Source organism: Bactrocera neohumeralis, chromosome 4 (genome assembly GCF_024586455.1).
Source record: "Bactrocera neohumeralis isolate Rockhampton chromosome 4, APGP_CSIRO_Bneo_wtdbg2-racon-allhic-juicebox.fasta_v2, whole genome shotgun sequence".
In the NCBI taxonomy this organism is placed as follows: Eukaryota; Metazoa; Arthropoda; class Insecta; order Diptera; family Tephritidae; genus Bactrocera; species Bactrocera neohumeralis.
The window spans coordinates 38,717,673-38,738,450 of record NC_065921.1 but is presented as its reverse complement, the minus strand read 5'-3'; the positions used below and the strand labels follow the sequence as shown (position 1 = coordinate 38,738,450).

Here is a 20,778-nt window from a genome sequence, read left to right as displayed (position 1 = left end):
AGGCTAATGTCGCAGTAGTGCGTTGGCAGCATAGGGTAACTTGTAAACGTCGGAGTACCTCTCAAACGTAAGCACTCAAAGGACGAAGACGGAAATTATGTTGAGTCGAGTTTTACTCATAGAAATCCATTAAGGGAGTCTTTTTGAACATCTTTGAGGATAAGGTAAGTGATGTGTTCGCAACTCAGGAGAGAAACTGCTTCTCATGCGGAGTACATTTATGCATACATACTTACATACGGAGGTGGTCCGATAGTATTTGGCCGAAGAAAACGAAAAGCGATGATTTATTTCTCAACAGACTCTCTTTAAAGTCGATATACATATTTGCTTCAAGTCCAACTTTTTAACTTGTCTGAAAAAAACATTTCACATAGAAAGCCTCCGTGGTGGCGATAAGCATTGTCAAGTAGTAGATGAATACAGATTTCAACTTGTGAACCCCAGAAAGGAGAGTTTTCATTTTCCTCCGAGCTGGTTTAACGTGTGAATCTCACTGATTCGTCTATTCCTTAGTCCATGCTGTAGAACAGTCAATAAATGGCGCAGAAACCGTTGCCCATAATTAGTGTCAAATAAATATTGTTGTGAAGTGAAGTGGTCACTCTCTTCACATCTAAAGTCTAAGTCCTAATGTCGCATACTTCACACAGGATAATGCCGACGCAGTTTTTTTCAGAAGCCTACTCTCTCAGCTAATTCGCATAATTGGCGATCTACCAACTCGCCGTTTTTACTAGAGCTCGTCAAACCAATTTTCGACAGTCGCAATCGAAGAAAAAGATAGAGAAGGTTCACCACATCCAAACCAAGATTCGAATCATTTACTAATACTTTTCCTGTTTTTTTTTTTAATCCGCGAACGTGTTCGCTAAACCCAGAATAATTACAGAAATTTAGTATTTTCACATATTTAATTTAATTTATGTTTACAAAAGTACAAATAACCATTCATATTAAGGTACACATATAATTCGATTTTTGGGACGACTTTCGAATTCGTTATACGCATGCATATACATAGATGTTATAACAGTAAATATCTAAGATAGAGTAAAAATAAAAATTGTTTACAATTCGTTAGACTTAATGTTTAAAGCTAGATTAGGATCGAAGGGTTCGATTTGCGCTTTGAATACAATTCAGATTGCAATTGCTGTACAAGATAAATACAAGATAGGGTTACCATAAGCAAGAGCGTGGAGAAACTATAGTTGAAGAGAAAGGTAGCGAGTTCGATTTTAATTGAGCAACTTTACTTTCTACGCTCGTATAGGTAATCGTCTTCATAGTATCGCGGCGTCGAGGTGGCGACGAAGAGCTGTGGGCGGCGCTGTAACAGTGAAATGTTAATCTCCTCTGGTGTACGGTAAACTTGTGGCTGTGGCACGGCATGTTGCAGGGGAGATGCAGCCGTGAAGAATCTGTAAGGGCTCGGTGTAACCAGTGGAGCGATCGTTTGAGCGATGGGCCGTTGTTGAATTGAGTGCTGTTGTATGGGTTGAACCAGTTGTTGCTGCTGTTGTGGCTGAGTCGTGGTTGCGGTGGCCACTGGTTTGCGGTAAGCGGTTGTTTGCTGTTGTTGAGGCTGTGACTGTTGATGGACGGGTTGATGGCGCACCTGCTGTACTTGTTGGCGGGGCTGTTGGTAGATGGGCTGTTGCTGTTGTTGCTGCTGCTGCTGCTGGAAGCCCACTTGAACCTAGTAATGTAAAAAATGTATTTTATTATAATCATACAATTATAACAATTTCCTTGGTTACTCACAGGTTGACGCTGATGATTCACGCGTTGACGTGGCGCCTCCTCTTCATCTTCGTAACGCTCGTTTTCATAGTAGTTCTCGGGATAGTAGCGTTCTGAGTAGCGCAAGGTCACATTTGGTTTACTTTGGTGTTCCTGAAGATTGATTGGTTTGTAGAGGTAATCGTTGACAATGTGATATTTCGACGATTGCTGACAAATATTGTCATGCGATGGTGGCATACAGATGAGGTGGATTTGATGGAAGGTGAAGCCCTCCGGACAGATCCAGGAATGGCGTTGGTTATCTTGACAGTAATGGAATACTTCGCAGTTGAGCGACTCATCGGCATAATAGCTGTGAAATAGAATAGTTATGCATATAAATTAAATATTTATTTTAAAAATCTAAAAATCAACAACCAACCCTGAGTTTTTCGTGTTGCAATTGAACGATGACTTAGCCAACAATTGTGACAATCGGTCCGGCTCTTCCTCTACCTCCTCTTCGCTTTCCTCCTCGCTGGTTAGTGGTTTCTTATTCTGCTTCAGGTAATTACTCTGCTGCTTCACATTTCGACTTTGATAGATTTGTCGTGGCGCTTCCTCCTGATCCTCCTCTGACTGACTGTAGTCATACAATTGACGTTGTTGTATTTGTTGTGGCTGTTGTTGTTGTCGGTAAGCTAAATGCGTCTGCGCTTGCGATTCAAATTCATCCTCCTCATCGGTCGCTTCAATGGAGCGTGCAGCGAAGCCTTGCGGTTTAGCGGTAGTGGCTGAGGCGAGCACATCACTGCTGGCAGCCGAGTACGCGCTGCCCAATAGGCATGTCGCGGAGACTAGCAGAATAAGTCGTAAACTGAAATTGGTAAATAAAAAATGGAATAATACACATTATGTTTGTGTAAATATAAAATATAGCCAACAACAAAGTAGGTCATTATTGTGTTGAATAATAATGAAAAATAAAAAATTCTAAATAGCTATAAAATAATAAATGCAAGGAGTTAAGAAATTTATGGTTTTGTAATTTAATAATTATATATATTTTTTCAAATTTTTGGTGACCATGTAAACCTTTAATGCATTCGAAAAACAAAACGGTAAATATTTATAATACCTTTTCATATTCAAGTATCTTTGAAAATTGCCGCTGAATTTATGTTTAAGTCTTTTAATATAAAACCGTGGAGACGCGATTCGGCGCCGTTCGAAGCAACTTGGATCGACGTATGGAACGATTTGGCACATTTTTCGTCGAGATCTTTAATTGAATGCGTGCGAAATAGAGCTTGTGCTAGCACCGAAGCCGACTTTTCCAAGCGACATCGCTTCGCTCTATGGGCTCTTCAAAAGTTCCGACGTTTTCGAGCCAAATTTTGTTTAGCGATGAGGCCCATTTCTGGCTCAAGAGCTGCCATTCCATCCAGAAAAAACAACGATTTGGTGTGGTTTGTAGGCCGGTGGAATCATCGGTCCACATTTCTTCAAAAATGATGCCCGTGAGAACATAACCGCCAATGGTGACCAGTTACCAGTCGAAATGCTTGAACGAGTCAAGGAAAATTGGACTCAACGAATAAACCATCTGAGACGTTGCCGCGGCTAATTTCCAAAAAATAAATGCCAAAGAATGTTCTTTGGAATGATAATAAACATTTCTCATTAAATTTAAATTTCTGTGTTTTTTCTTTAAAAAAGTTGGGAGCCTCGAAATGGATCACTCTTTATAACAAGTGATGGCAGTAGTAAATTGTACATCAAAAATTGCGTTTGGTCAATAGTCACTTATCATGCATAATGCAAATATGATCGGTTAGCGATCACAAAACTGTCGCTGGAGTGTAAATATTGTATAATAAGTTCTTTATAATCTCAAAGTTAAAATTTTATTTTAACCCTCAGTAGATACCTGGCGCATCAGCCTTTTCGAATTATTGGTTTACTTTTTTGTATTCATATATTTGAAATCGTCTAAGAATAACAGAGGATTAGTATTTATCAGAAGGTTTTTCTTGCTAAAAACACTTTTGATGAATCGAAAATATATAGAAACATTTTTCCGAAGCCAAAATTAAACCAGCAGCGGTCACGTAACTACTTACCGAAGCAATTTTAAAATACTCACTTATTTCTGTGCACTAAGCATACCAGGACAAATGCCATGCATACAAATTTCATGCAGTGAAAGAAAGTGATGACGGCTTATGACCGTGAATATATCAGAAAAGAGAAAAGTATAATTCAAATGCTAATTTGCTTTTAGGGTGTGGACAAGTTATTTTTATGTTGAACTTGCGCAAAGTCTTTAAATATGTCTAATGGAAAATGAAATATTGATAGGTGATGGTACGGTAGCAAGACTTTCAAAAATTATTATACTGTGCTGTCAAAAATGCTATATATTTTCCGATACACTCGTTCGTGGATTTCGCAAAATTGCCTAAGAACTTTGTTCGTTCAGAAGGTGAAGAACATCGTTAGTTATCATGCAAATATACATAAGTACAACGAGATAACTGGATGTATTTAAAACATGTTGATGCAAAAATGTTTTTATAGTTTTCTTCGAGTAATGTGTTTGTTGTACGACAAACTTTTCGGAATGACTCAACTCTAATCAACCGTAACTTGGGAACAATGGGTACAACTTACATAAAATAATTAAATACATATTAATTAAACTTATGTTGTGTTTCATCCGGAGAAAACAGAAATCTGTCTTTTCACAAGTAGGACAAAAATTTCGTAATTCAAGCGCCCTTCTTTAAAGATTAGAACTATTGTACTCTCGAGCCAGAGGGCTCACGATTTCAGACGAAAGGAGCCAGACTCATTATCTTTATGAACATGGTATTATATTTGACCGTGTTAATGAGCTCGGGCTATATTGACAATGCTACTGAGAAAAGAAGATCCATGAGAAATTAATCACAATGTTTTCATCACCGACTAATGGTTCTATGATCCACAGTTTTATAAGCAAAATCTACATAGATGACGGATCAAATTGTGAAATAGGAACAGAAGTGGGCTTCTTCTGTAGTAATCCATACGTATATGGTAGCTTCAAACCAAATGAATACAAATCAGTCTTTCAAGTTGAAATCGTGGGTATAGCGGAAGGTGCAAGTCCATAAACCTTCTAGCAAACAGTCAAACCGCAATTACGGCTATTTGTATTATGGAAGCAGGCAGTAAGTAGACTCTCATGGGTAATTCGGTTAATATTATCTAGGTAGCCAGTTATATAAGAATAGAATGCAAATAAAAAGGAAGACGAGTGACTCGCTCTAAAAAGCTGCCCCTGACGATTCAGCTCCTTTAAGGGTTGTTTAAAGCAATAGACCCTAGAAGAACATCTCACGTCTTGGAACACTAGCAACATAGGGCATAGCAAAAAATTACTTTAGGGGAGTCTTGACGGTGGACAGATCAAAAAGTTTCTACTTCTATGCAAAGGCGACTTAATAATATTGTAGGGATCATCATAGTTCCCTTCTTCAAATGCAAAAGGGAATTCGAATACACTAGTTTTCAGTTATTTTGAAACTATGATGTTAGAGGCCGTTTCTTACGAATTTGGGTTGCTACAACCGAAAATGATAGTAAAAGTTTCCTAACACGTACGATCTTTGTGTTGTAGTCAAGGGGTGAAGAGGTCAAACGACCACCAATTACTAAAATGACAAATATAGCTGTAAGTGTTGGAATATTTTTGAACTAAAATTCGTAATCAGGACACCATAAATACCCCACAGACCACTTAATTTGTTGAGTAGTGTTATCTAATCGAATATATTCCACGGTTCCCAAACCAACTTAAAAGACATTGGGTGGCTGGGATGGAAAAAAGTTAGAGGTTTTACCTAACCAAACGAGTTAAGCTGCTGAATAAGCTGGATAAGGTCTAATTTGGTTGCTACCCGGTAGCACATTGGGTCTAATGTGGGCTTAAGCACGTCCATCTGCGGTCTGGCGCTTCTGACGCACTCTTAGTGGCACTCTATACGTTAAGTTGAAAAAAAAAAACGGTTTGAAACGAAAATTTGCTTGCTTGTAAGTGGCAACCAATTTTTGAGAAAAATCATAGAACATAGAAGCAACCATTCGTAAGTGGTTTTCTTACAGTTCATATGAGCACCGAAAACGATTAACCAAGTGATCGTAAAAACAAAGACAGCTATGTGGGTAAACATCGAAAATCCACGAAATGGTTTTAGATGGACGCAAAGAGAAGTTGATCTAAATAGCTGATATTATAGCAATATCAGAAGAATCAGTAAGCAATATCGAACGGTTGGACGCATAATAGAGGTATGCGACAGCAATGTGCAAAGTGTGTGCCAAGAGAGCGTACAATTGCCGTTCTCTCCATGTCAAAAATTTATGAAAACGATAACAAAACTACATGATATTGGCTTTGAGTTTTGAATTTTTTCCTTCTTCCAAGTTCTAAGTTAAGGTTTTAAGTTAAACACGTATTTTTTCACTTTAGACGATCCTGTAAGGAGTTATCGTGCCAAAGCGGGCGCATTTTTTCCGAGGGATCACCGGAAATGGCGTCTCAACGACCGAGCTTAAAATATTTTTTTCCAAAAATTTTAGAATTTCTTTGCTAATAGTGTATATTTGTAATAATAAAAGATTCTAATAAAACATTTAATTTTTTTATGAGAAAAAATTGTTGAAAAAAGGCTGTTTTTACCCATAGAAACCCATGCAACTCGTTAATCTTAAATAAACGCTAAAACTTAGCATATTTTTAAAACACTTTATATACAAACATCCATTTGTATATATTGTATTTTATATTTCTTGCAGCACTCGTAAACTTCATCCTGGCTTGAAGAGCATCTTCTGCTTTATTTATACTTGTAACCCATACAATACTATGCAATCAATGAAACTACTTTATGATATGGGAAAATTTCGAAAATCCCCCACAAAACAAGCTCAGTAACAATTGAATTACACATACACACACACATGTATTAAACAAAGTTTAAGAGCATACGTGAATAAAAATAACAATATACATATGTACATGAATGTGTTGCATATTTATAAGCATCACTGTACATATCGTTGAGCACATACACATACGAAAAATACAAAAACAATAAGGGTAAAAAAAGTACGCGGGAAAATTTGCGCTGCGAACTTTGAAGCTGCAGCAGCCTGTTAGATCGGCAGGCGAACAAGTCGAAAAGGAATGACGAATACACAGAAGATGCGCCAAAACAAGCCAAACACATACTTATACTACATCTTCAAACAGCTAAACGCAGAAAGCCCAAATAGAAAAAGAAAGAAGTGAAGAAGAGAAAAAATGCAAACAAACATGATAACTTCACGTTGAGTAGGATTCAAGCGGTCGTCGATATGATTATGCAATCGAAAACGATGCCGTCGGTGTTGGCGTTGCGGCGCTGCAGTGTGCAGTGTGCAGTGTCTAATGAAAAGTGGGAAGTGACACTGGCACAGCTAGACGCTCTCGCACATGTTGTGCCACATTTCAGCTTCACTGTCAATTGGGTTCATACATACGCGCACATACACACAGCGCAGAATTGAAGATGCTACTACCGTATGAATGAGCGTACATTGAGAGTGCAAAACGGCGAAAACAGGAGTTGCAGCGAGGGCTTAATATGGCTTTCAATATCTATCAATGTGCATCACATGTGTGCATGCATAAACAATAAATTCTGTACATGTACCGTTACTAATTTTAGTTGCCTACATTTACATACATATATATATTTTATTGTATATAAAGGGTGTTTTTTTAGACATGTGGTTTTCAAGAAGAACCAAACATATAAATTAATGTTATGGCTAAGAATTAAGCTTATTAACGGGGTTTTCAATAGGGACGATAAAAAAGTAGATCGATAGGGACAGTAAATTTATGGCTGTCATAATCGTAATGTCAGATCAACAATTGAGCGTCTAGTGGAAAAATTTGAATCCACAGGCACAGTAAAAAATGTTCCCGTGCCAGTGAGACAAAGAAGCGCCTGTAATGTCGAGAATATTGCTTCCGCTAGCGCATCAATTGAAGAAGGCCCATAAAGCGTTGGGCATCTTTGTGACGTCATTGTGGCGAATTAGGCAAACAAATCTGGGCCAACATCCTTTCAAGATCAAATTGCCGCAAAAATTGAAGCTGCTTGACCACCAGAATCGGCGTATGTTCGTGAATTGGGCTGAGCAACAACTTGAAAATGATCCGGATTTTCATCCAAAAGTCATCTTCAGCGATGATGCTCTTTCCATACTGAATGGCTTCGTAAATAAAAAGTATTACTAATGGCTCTGTTGTATTCCCCATTGACCGTAACATTATGGCCGGCTTCATTTTTAAGGCCATACAGCATGTAAAACCCTTATTTTCTTTATGATGTTATGTGACTTGATATCGTTTGACCTGATGATAAATCAGCTATCTTATTCTATCCGAAAACCAATATTCGCGACGTTATTGCCGAGATAAGGTAGATTATGCTGGGAAAAAAATTTGCAAAATTGGTTTCCAAAAGACACATTCGGGGGGACCATGTGCCCGAAATTCTCTTAAATATTGAATTGCCTGACCCTAAAAATACTCTATATACATACATATATACATAAAGATTTTATAGCACACAATAACCGCTAGACATATTTTGTTTTTACTTTTTGTCATCTTTCTAACTTTATTTCAAAGCGGAAGGTACCACATGTGACTGACTACCCAACAAATATATGTAAATGCAAGTATGAGAAGATGCTAAGACAGCCACATATGTTTATAGTTAATCACAAATATACGCGCGCTTTAGCAAAGCTCTAAAGTGTGGGCTGAAGATTTTCAGCCAGTCTTTCTCGATGCTGGTGCAGCCACATAGACGCTGCTGTATTTGTATGCATGTGTGTATGTGTATGAAGTGAGCAAATTGCAATGATGATGGCAGCGCTGTTTGGTGTGAAAAATGTACGGTTCATATCGGCACAAACGTTTGGCTTGGGAATGCGCGGCAATGCCGCTTATTTATACGCCAAATGTAAGCTCATCAACTGGGTTGTAAAGATGTAAAGATTTACGACAACAAGTGCGCTGTGTGAGTTCAGCGTTTCGAGATTTATGGCGGCATAAAGTTTGCTCTTTAGTTTAAAATGTGTGTACACACATACGTACTTATGCCACACATGCGTGGGAAATGTGTTGCAATATGCGTTATAATTCTAGAGTTTTGCATTTTACTAAAGACTTAAGCAGCGAACTTGTGGGCGTTTATAAATGTAGCCGTAAGCGTATTAGTGGTTGTAAATTAGAAACTGTAGAACGTGTAAAAAGTGTCGCAGCTTATAATTTATCTATGGGCCGCAAAAAAGTTGGCAGACTATTACGCATATTCGCACGTCTGTGCCAACAAACGAAAAAAAAACAATCATAAAAATGAAAAAAATTAACGTGATGTACAAGGTGCGCCATCTTTTATGAAACCCTTGATTAACCTTGAAAAGTAAAAAACAAGCGTGTATAATATTCGATAAAGTTATATAATTTAATCCAATACATTTTCTTTAGACTATTTTTAATGAATAAAGTAGATAGCATGGTGAGCTTTTATTCATGTGTATTTTCGACCATCTTGAGTTGTATAGCCATAAATAATTTCATTTATTTGGCTTAAAACAGGACGTCAATGTCACCATTCATCGAAATCCAACGACCTGAGACCGAAGGATGGTTTCGACACAAAAGGCAGGCATCGTAAGTCGTTTCATAAATCTCGAATGATTATTCTGTTCCTATAAATGGGAAATATATACATATATGGAGTTTTGTTTAATAATGCCACCAAATTGTGTGAAATGGGACTCGTCCCAATTTGCTTCCTGTTTCAACAATTATTTTGAATGTAAGCAAATTATTACTAATTCGATGTTTCAGTCTAAAGCAATTCATGGTTAGAATAGTAGTGAATAGAGAATTTCTAAAACATACCTCTCGGTTAAATCACTGTATTATTGCAAAGAACGCTATCAAAGATTTCTTAAAGCGCCTACGAGTTTCTTAAGGCCTAAATGACAAATCGAACCAAAACTCGTGGGTATGTGCTACCGTTCATCCCTTTCTTAGACATAGGGCTTATGAGTTGCACCTTAGACTTTACTCTAATAGAGTTTCGTTAGTGACTTGGTTAAGACTGTGCTGAATAATATTTATTAAAGTGGTGGTAATATATCTTCAAAAATCTGAATCAATCTTGCTGTAGGATTTTAATTATATAAATTTACTTCCTAAAATAATTATGCATCATAATGCCGTCCAGGATATTTAACGAAAATTTTGCTGCGATGTTAAAAATGCCTGAAAGTTATAATGCTCTATTTAAACTTTGAATTATGTCATCAATTTTACTAGTAGAGAGTTAACTAACCGAAGCTTAAACTTTTATTATACATTCTGACAAAAAGGTACCAGGAAAAAGTACCGCAAAATATTTAATTATTGATCAATATTTATTTTGCTGCCTTCAAAGTAATATCCACTTATGCTGACGATTTTTCCAGTCCTTGAAACACTTTTTGGGATGACCTTCAGTTACTTAGGGGAATTTTGTTTTTCTTCGATCGACTGAAAACGGGTTCCACGGAGCGACAATTTCAGTTTGGCGAACAAGAAAAAATCAGATGGAGGCAAATCTGGTGAATACGGAGGTTGATCGATGGTATTCACGGTCAAAATCGGGTTTCGTGCGATGGTGCATTATCATCGTGTAAAATCCGTTTGAATTGTTCTTCCACTATTCCGGTCGTTTTTGACGGATAGTCTCACACAAACGCCTAAATACGGCCAAATAGAACTCCTTATTGACCGCTTGCCCCTCCGGAAAAAATTCGTGATTCATTTTAGAGCGGCTTTTTGGTGGTTTTTTATTGTTTCCCTCCGTTCCATTTAATTTAAGTTTCCGGGTGCTTTTTTGTCCTGCCCTACAAATGGGCAGGCCATTTTATTATTTGAAAGCAATCCATTTGAATTTGTAGTTGAATAAATAGTTGTAATAATGGTGACAATCCTCGAACTTTGTTTAGTTTTTATAAATGCTGATTTGCTGCAACTCCGATTTTGAAGCACTTTGATTGCTGCCAGAGGTATGAAATATATACTTTTAATAAATACAAACAAAATACCTTGCCAGCTTCTCTTTGGACTAAAGTCAATTCTATTATCTCGATACTCCATAAGAAATAAGCTAAAACAATATTCAGTCTACGTTCTGTCTCTGCTGTCGCTAGCCGAGGCGACGTAAACGTTTATCATATTGGGGATCTGCAAAACATTCTCGGCTTCCAACAAGTGGAGTTGTAAAGCAAGCTGGAGCTGAAACTCCGCCCGTTCCTGGCATTTAAATAGCCAATATTCGCAAATTAACTTTCTAAGTGCACCAGAAACAACACCTGCCAACGTTAGCGGCGTTATTGCTGTGCGCTCCCTTCGCACCCGCAAACTCAAGTGGCATGAAAGTAAAAGTTGCATTAACAAGTCATAAGTATCGCAGCGTTACCGCCTCTGCAAACTTTCTTTTCGCTCTCGTGTTAACGGCGGTTTTGTTACAAATTTGACTATTTTCATCCGCACGTTTGCATGTAATGGACTCAATTACGTATTACGCCGTTAAAGCATTAAAGCATTAAAGCAGCAATAGTAAATCGTAACAATGCAGTGTTTTACGTCAACTTGCAGCTTTTTACCCGATTGGCTACCAGTTTTCGATTACAACATTCGTCAGCTCAGACATACTACTTATTGATTAACATGCTGTCTCGGTCAATGAACGTCCGCTTAATGTCGACTATTACTGGAATTTAAATACATAAATATTTTTATATGTATATATATATATTGCAATTGTATATTCACCCAGACTTTTTGTTGCTGGTAATGATTATGTGTATTTAACTAGCGGTCAAAGACATGGATTTCCGCTGACAACTTTTGTTGTTGCTGCGGTTCTTAATAATTGTACCGTTTGTTGCGGCGCCGGTATGCGTAGCTTAATAAGTTTAACATTTAACTAAATAAGCGATGAAAGTCGTAAATAAGCTTGAATTAATTTAAATTACTTTTTATTTAATTTAACTATAATTGCTTGTGATGTTGGGTGACTCCGGTTGTGAACTTGGCTGCGATTGGTTTTATAAAGCACTAACTTATTGAATAAGTTCTGATGAAAATATATACATTTTACTTTTTCAGCGGCAAAAACTTGCAATCAATTTGTTGACATTGAAAATCGTCAAATTTAACCCTTAGTTGAAATCATTATTATGAAGCATATTCCATTTTGAATTGTATAAAACCTAAATCATCAACATTTACATGAAATATTTATGTTACCACACACATACACACATATATAAAAAGTTTTTTTGACTCTCGGTTTTAATGCATTATGTAACCAGTCTTACTTGAGAAATAATGTATTTTTTTTCTTGAGCAATTACAGTGAATTGCTCTTATTGAATAAGTTCTGATGAAAATATATACATTTTATGGTGAGACCAAAAAAACCAAAAATATATGGTATCTAGATTAGCTCTCTTTCCATCTATCGCTTAAAAAATAATCTCTCAAAAGACTTAGAAACCTTCTGAAGAATACCCAAAATAAAAAAAAAACACATTTTGAGCCCACGTTCGGTTTGTCATTGCGTCTTGACAATTATATGATAGATTTTATAAGCTAACAATTATCCTTATAGTTTGCTAGTCTCTGAGTATTTTACATTCGGTTTATCATTGGATCAAGACAAGTTATGTAATAAATTTTATAAACAAAAACTATCCTTATAGTTTGCTAGGCTGAATATTTTACGTAATATTCACCACAGATATGAAATATTTTCGTTTTTAAAAAATTCTATTCTGTTAGACTTTTCAATGTCAAATTCCCTTTGAAGACCCATTCGTCGTAATTTTGTTCTTCTAGGTTAGTATGACTATCAGTGGCATCTGTGCCAAATGTCACATCAAAATAATCATTAGTATTTAGTATATTTCCGAAGTACATAAAATGCATTCGGCGATTTTTACGATGAGTGAAATTATTAAACAAAGAAGTTCCATTTAATTTTGTGTGCGGAATAAAATTTCTGGTACCGAAACGTCAGAATGTTGGAAAAGGCCTTCGGCGATAATTGCTTGTCTCGAGCAAGTGTTTTTGATTTGTACAAATTATTCAAAGACGAACCACATTCAAGTCGGCCATAAACATCAACTGATGATCAAGACGTCAATAAAGTAAAGGAATTGGTGCTTGTGAGTCGACGGTTAACAATCAGAGATCTTACTGGCGGCGTTGAAATGTCGGAAGGATCAGTGAAAAGCATTTTGAAAGGTCATTTGGGCTTAAGAAAAGTGAAGGCACGATTGGTTCCAAATTAACTAAATTTTTCGAAAAACAGCGTCGCGTTAACGTCTGTGAAACAATGCTTTCCGACTACAAGGATGTCATGAAACGTATTATTATTTGGATCTTTGTTGACAACTCGGAAACATACGATCAATCGACCGAATATCGTGGCACAGGTGAGTTGAAGCCAAAAAAAAAAAAAAACACTAAAACACTTAAAGAATCCAAAAATTAAGGTTATATCGACAGTTTTCTTCGATTATCGAAGTGGTTCCTTCCGACCGGCCAAACTGTTAACAAGGAATACTGTTTGAATGTTATACGTCATTCGTAAAAAGTGGCCTGAATTATGCGCCGACAACTCCCGCTTTTTGCACCACGATAATGCACCGTCACATACTACATTGATTCTTCGTGAGTTTTTCGCCAAACTTGCAACCAATATTGTGTCGCAACCACCGTATTCGCCTGATTGAGCTCCGTGTGACTTCCCCGGGGAAACAGTTTTGAGTCAATTGAAGAATTTACTTGTATACGCGAATCTCTATGCGCATTAAAGGCTACTCCGGAAATTGACTTTGGCAACTGTTTCGAGGATTGGAAAAAACGAGGGCACAGGTGTATTGAGGCCAAAAGGGATTACTTTGAGGGAAACGACATATATTTTGAAGAATAAATTAAGAATTTACTTTTTACTTTTATTCGGTACTACTTGGCGAGAATAAAAAACATTCCAAAAGCAGCCTTGATAACGAATAAGGTCAATTATTGGGAATTAGGTACATAGATGTTCACTTTGCACAAAATTTGTATAGAAAATAAGAACGAGTTTAAATTAAGAATCGCATTTATGTCTGAGTTCTTTCGGTAAGAGGGTTAATTATGTAACTAATAAAAAAATAACTAGAAATAAGAAGATGAACCCGAGGATTGATATTAAATAGTACATGTTTAGGGAGAATCGTGAAATGGCAAAAACTTTGACAGATCGCATCGCAAAAAGTATACTCGAATACGTGTTATTCACGTTGATTTGCAGAAACCAATAAATATGATCTTTTAAGGCAATGTGAAGAATATGACACTCAATTTGGTATTATGTTAAAAATAATGCCTCGTTAATAATAAGAAAATATGTATTTAAAATATTATAGTTAAGTGAGAAAAAATCATTCCAAAAATCTCAAATACCAAACCTTTTGTACAACATTTTCATTGCACACTTTTTCGGAAAAGAGCTGTTCTCAATATGCCTTATTGCCACTTAAGGAGGCAAATCCCAGCTGGGTGTACTTAAAAAAATATTAAAATAAAATAAATCATCCATGTTTAGCTGCGCATTTTACACAGTTATGTTATGTATGTGTGTATACATATATTTGTTTGAAGTTTCAAACGTCTCGCATCACTCGTGAAGATGCGCCATGCTTCACCTTTGCAACGTCGCCGCTCGACGCATTTGGCAGTCAAAGTAAAAGGTCAAATGTACGCGGCGCAATTGAAAAATCAAGCGCGCAAGCGCACAGCAGCAACAACGCAAATCATTAAGGAAATTGCATACATTCGAGTATAACTGCGCCGTAAGCAACAGCAATAATAACTAGCGCTTTGTATTTATACAGGCGACTGCTTACATATTTATACATATTTATTTGTTATAAATCAATAAATGAAGCTTGATGTGCATAATTTATGGCAGACAATTTATTGTTAGTTTTGTTTGTTTCTTCTTCTTTTTTCGTTTTTGCTGGACAAAATGTTGTAATACACACAACACCATCGCACGGTTGGTTGTCTCTATGTTGTGTTTCGCTGTGCTGACGTCAATGAGTTTGTCATTACTGGGTTAATTAAAAGCAGGCATTGCGATTTCGCCAATCTGGGCAGCAAACGAGTCGCTAAGTTTAGCCGAAATCGTTGGGGAATGCATGCAGAATGGGCGCAAAAACCCGCTTGACCACAATGGCAGCGCAGCAGCAGCGTTAAATGGGCTGAACACCAAAGAAAGTGCATGTGTAATGCTTGAGAGTGTGGCATGTGAGTGTTGAGTGTGAGCTGCAACAACACAGTGAAGTGTTACCGTAATCGGAATGCTGACGTGATTTTCGCTTGCAACATTTTGCTATTTTTTTTGTTTTTCGTTTAATAAATTTTGCTGTTTGCTTTGATTTTCTTTGCCAGCCGACCGTGCCACAAGCATTTCCTAGTGAACCACATAATGTGCGTCGCCGCGACAGCGTTCGAAGCGCAGACCGGCCATCAATAATGCAGTGGCTTACATTGCTAAATAAAGCGATTTGCGCACACAAGCGCGCCTATGCGTTTCTATCGGCTAGTATGTGCTCTTATGCGTTATTATGCGCTTCTATGCGTAACTAATGTATGCACACTAGGCCAAACACTATCAAAAATGTATGTAAATTTGCATTAGCGGTTTTTAATAGGCGGTGCCAGCGGCGGTGGTGACAATAATTGTTGCATTTTGCATTTGACTTTTCGTCGCTCTAAAATAGAAGCGTAATAGAAATGTGGGTTAAGTGAAAATTGCGACTGCAAAGCGCAGTTACATCACTCACCATTGACGCCGTTGAATGGCAAAAGCGGCGCATGCATATTCAATTCATAACATATATGTATATGTGTGCTTGTTTGTTTGCATGTATGTGTGCAATGATTTGCGAAACAAGTCATCGTAGCTGCATTAATAGTGGTGTCTTAGATTCGTTTTCTATAAAAGTTGGACATTGTGTTGCTGCTGGCGTTTGCTTCAGATTTTCGGTGTGGGTTTACCACTGCGGTCTGGCAGTTTATCATATCAACTTGATACTTCCTTGTTATTTCGCAAGTTACGTGTTCGCTATCATTTCTAGCATTGCATCTACATATGTATGTGTGTACATGCGTGCGTTACTATAACTGTAATAAATACTTAGTTTGTTGTCGTCGTTGCGGTAAACTCGAGAGTTTAAGTTTGTTGTTACCCAATTGGTAAATTGAGATGAGAAAAATGACATTATTGTGGGGGGTAAATTATTGGCAACAACTTGGAGTCAACTTATGTACGCATACTATTACATAATTTTTAAATAAATGCTTCAATATTTTTGTGTCTAAGTGAAAAAATATTAAACAAATTTTGATAGATGCAGTTGATTAGGAAATAATAAATAGAAAATATAAAGTAATTTGAATGTCTAAATTTTAATAATAAAAAGCACTACGGTTGCCACAAGACTTGCTAGCCTATAAGTTTGGCGAAAATATACAATAAGTTGAAATTTGTTTAACGAGTATATATACTTTCATAAATTTCAAGAGCAGGAATTGATATTTAAGGTGAAACGGCCACCTTTAATCAATTTTTAAATTCAAACATATTGTTAAAAGCTTCATTAAAATCTGATGTCAGATCAGAACTCACTGTTGCTAATATATGAAAATTTGGGTTTGATGAGTTTTAATCAAAAAATGGAAATATGAATAATCAAAACAAACAAAAAAATTGCTAACTTTGGTTGCACCGACGCTATAACATATAAATACAAAATATAGATTGAAATTTCATAAATAAACGTTGCCATGCACAGAACATGTAGCCATTTTAAGTAATACATAGCATTTTATGATGCTATAATATCCTTTCCACCAATTTCTACCTTTTGGCGTTGTTTTGTATGTTACCTTTTGTATTTCGGATTTGATAGCCCTAGTGTTGCAAACTGGCTAACTCACAACTTTATCGTAAAGTTTGAAATTTTTAGTGTTATACATACTCATGTACTTTTGGCATACGGCCACTATTTGTGGTGCTTATTGTAACTTAAAATATTCTTCTTGACCAAAAAATATAATTAAATTAATTATTTTTCACAACTTTCGACATGGATTGATTCAGCACCAGCGCAATGATGAACTTAATTAAATTTTTGGCAATGAAGCTTAACTAAAGACCAGTGTTTAGCAATGGTATAGTGAATTCAATCGAGGTCGTAGATCACTCCAAGACGAATTTCATGAAGGTCGTCCAATCAGTTGTTATTTCGAAAACTATTACTGCTGTGCTCAAACGAATATTGCCAGATCGTCATGTGACTTATCGTGAGATAGTGGCAACCATAGGCATTAGTGGGATCAGCACACATTCAATATTGCATGGACATTTGACCTATTTCCCGTTGGATCCCACATAATTTATTGATAGCTCAAAAAAGGCTTGTATCAATTATATGGGAGAAACGTTAAAAAATAGCGGTGCTGCGAAACACGTCTATGAAATTGTAAGAGATGATGAAACGTGTATTTACGTGTATGCGCCCGAAGGTTGAGATCATTCGACTGCATGGGTGTTTCAAAATGAGCCGAATCCAACCAAAGTTGTTCACGTACGAAGCACTTCTAAGCAAATGGTTGCCTTTTTTTGGAAACAACTGCATATATCGCAATCATATCACTAGAACAAAGCAGAGCAGGGAGTTCTGAGTGATATGCAATCATTTGTTTGCCAATTGTTCTTCAAGAAATCAGGAAAACTAACCGCCGAAGACGGATCACTCTTCACTACGACAATGCAAAGTCTTGCACATCGACTGAAACAACTGCATTTTTGAGTACTCAAAACTTCGATTTGATGAGTCATCCTCCTTATAGTTCTCACTTAGCACGGAATGATTTCTTTTTAATCCCCTTCGTAAAAAATAAACTAAGAGGTCAACGTTTTTCGGTACCTGAAGAAGCGGTAGATGTCTTCAGAAAACATGTTTTGGATATGCCTAAGTTAGAGTTACAAAAGTGTTTCGAATGCTTGCAATAGTGTAAAGATCTTAATGAAGAATATTTTGAAAACCAATAATGTGATTTTAGATGATTAACATTTGTTTTTGTTCTCTTATTTCATAATATGAAAAACAATCTGCGTATTTAAAAAATAGTTGAAATTTTAGTAGTCTTGAACACTACCGTTATTCGGAGACGTACGTGGTTATACCTCCTCTTGTTCATTTTGGCCTTGTAGGTGGTGGTAAATAACGTGACATCAAGTTCTTTATGGAAATCTCTTTTTACTCCACAAGATATATTTACGAAATGCAGCATGGATTATTGTTCAAAGCAATGGTATAAGCTCAGGGGAAATTGTTCAGATCAGACCACTATAGCACATGTTTATTTCTGCAGAGTTCTGAAGTGTAGTTCCTATGCAGCCGCAGTTAAAGTTTTTGACAAAATTGGCATTAGATATACTTTTCTTATAGTTTACTATATAATGATTACTTTTTAAGTATCATAGTTTAAAAAATTAAATGTAGGGTAATTGCATTGGATGTGATGGTAAAAAAACTTATTTACTCGTATTATACATATGCGGTTTCTACATCACTTCAATTAAGAATTTTAATGCAATCGTTGTAATTCCTTTCTTATAAATTGCCAGCTAAAGTCTAATACGCATAATGGCTGCCTTTTAGTGTCAGAGAAAGGAAAGATATTTTACAACATTTTTCGTTATTTAGCTTATTTTAATAATTTATTTTATAATACTAGGAAAGGATTTTAAAATATTTTTAATTTTTGTTTTTAATTATAAAACGGCGTTAGCAATTAAACATTGTAATTATTTCTTTATGGGAACCTCACCTATTTACGTGAAGTCTAATAGTGGCATTGATGTAATTACAAAAATTGCTACTTTTATTTCTTAATATTTTCTAAATTAATAGTTCATAATCTGTTTTATATGTTTATGCATGTAGTATATGCAACCTCTCCCTCTTCTCAAGTTCAATTGATTCGTCACGCCAGCATGTACGCTATCTTAAATAAAGCGCGCGTAATGGGCTTGAGCTTTTGTAATATTTTCGATTTACAACTTTAATTAAATAAATTAGCTATTTAGACGTGTTAAACTGAGCTAATTGCTTACTAGTTTATGGAAATAAGTACGTATGTAGATAATCATAAAGCGTGAACAAAAGACTTAAGCAACGAACTTGAAATAATTGACTTGCTGATTACCCATTAAACTGTGTTGACGTCTGCTGATACGAGACCATATATAATTTTATGGTGTAAACATGGTAAAAAGATACTTTTTCGATTGCGATTAAAAAAATTATCAGATTATTTATTTCTTAACACACACTACAGTTGCTTAAAGAGTGTAAAGCGTTTATTGTGGAGTAATAGCCTATTTCAATGAAACCTGGCAATGTTATCTTAGTACATAAATATAAATAAAAATTTTTGTATTAATGATTAAATTTTCGTCATCTAATTTCCCGTACTAGACTTTGGTATATTCAAAAAATTAATTTTAAAAATCTAAACATTATAAAGTAAATTAAAACAATATTTTTAAAATAAATATATAAAGTAGGTATATGTAAAGTTTGTTCAGTCTGAAAATATATTTTTGTGACAATTTTTTTATGTTCATATACAATTTCATTTGAAATTTCGCAAATATTATTATTTATATTTTGAGATTGCTCTCATGACCTTGTTGGTAAGTTGGTAAGCTATTACTTTCACTGCGTTTAATGCGCAGCTTTGTTTAACGTATACATATAAAAGTTTTCTAATAATATATATGTGTATATATACATATATATATATGTATATACATTTACATACATATAGGTTTTCCCTACAGTAAACCATTTAGACAAGCATAGCACATTCTCTTGACCACTGACCCAGTTTCAAATTTAGTCAATTAGTTATCCTACTTGCGCCGGCATTCAAAAAAAGAAGATTTTAATGTTTGCAAACATTCCGCAATACTTTGCAATTTCTAAGTATTAGTATATTCTTCATAATTACATTTTGCACATTTGTCTTTGCCACTAATTACTTATGTATATCAGCAGCTGCAGCGGCAATCCTCAGATCGTAAACTAGCAAAATAATAATCATTGCTTTATATGAATTTTCTCATCAACTTTTAGAATACAAAAACATGTTGTTACCTACTTATTATAAGTGCACATATACATTTACACTCTACTGCAAGTTTAGCTATCAGCCGTGGGAATATTTGCGGATTAGCTATAAGTGCTAATTTAAAAATCAAAAGCTTTCAAGTTGTTTCGCTTAAACTTCACGTACATCATGCACTCACGTAAGTAGTGTATATGGGTATTTGCGAGTACAAGTACATACATACATACATACATATGTGAACAATTAGTTAACAGCGCAGCAATGTATTTGAAATGTTTATTTTCATATGTTTGAGGTGCTTAACACCATTTCAGTGGCATGGTTGTGCCTAATATTTATGATTGGCAGTTGCGTTGATTATTTTATTACAGAACACAGCAGAAATAAAATACTAACAAAATCAACAACCAAAACCATACTCGACGTGGCGATTGGTTTTTCTTTTCATTCTATATGACCTTAACAAGAATTTATGCAATTTTTTTATCATTATTATAGAGAAGGAGACTTTAAACTGAAATTAAATAATATGAGTTAAAGTAAAAAGAAAACTATAACGGATTTCAAAACACTTTATGAGTTAGCCGTAGACGTCAAAAAGTGGAAAGAAATATCTGTTTGTAGGTGTAGCATTGTGCTAAACATAGAATGTAACAAGGACAGATCGTTATGAAAATGATTAAATTTTA

At 35.7% G+C, this 20,778-nt stretch overlaps 1 protein-coding gene across 1 annotated transcript in view; it reads right to left on the bottom strand.

The window, feature by feature from the left end:
* Positions 1–895: 895 nt before the first annotated feature.
* The window catches only part of LOC126754961 (transcription factor SPT20 homolog), a 33,692-nt gene continuing 13,809 nt past the window's right edge, over positions 896–20,778 (bottom strand). The window contains exons 2-4 of the mRNA XM_050467194.1: positions 2,171–2,605; positions 1,768–2,101; positions 896–1,702 (exon numbers count right to left, since the gene is read on the bottom strand). Of these exons, the coding sequence (XP_050323151.1) occupies positions 1,256–1,702; positions 1,768–2,101; positions 2,171–2,605 (1,216 nt within the window). The 3' untranslated portion in view covers positions 896–1,255. The remainder of the gene's footprint in view (positions 1,703–1,767; positions 2,102–2,170; positions 2,606–20,778) is intronic.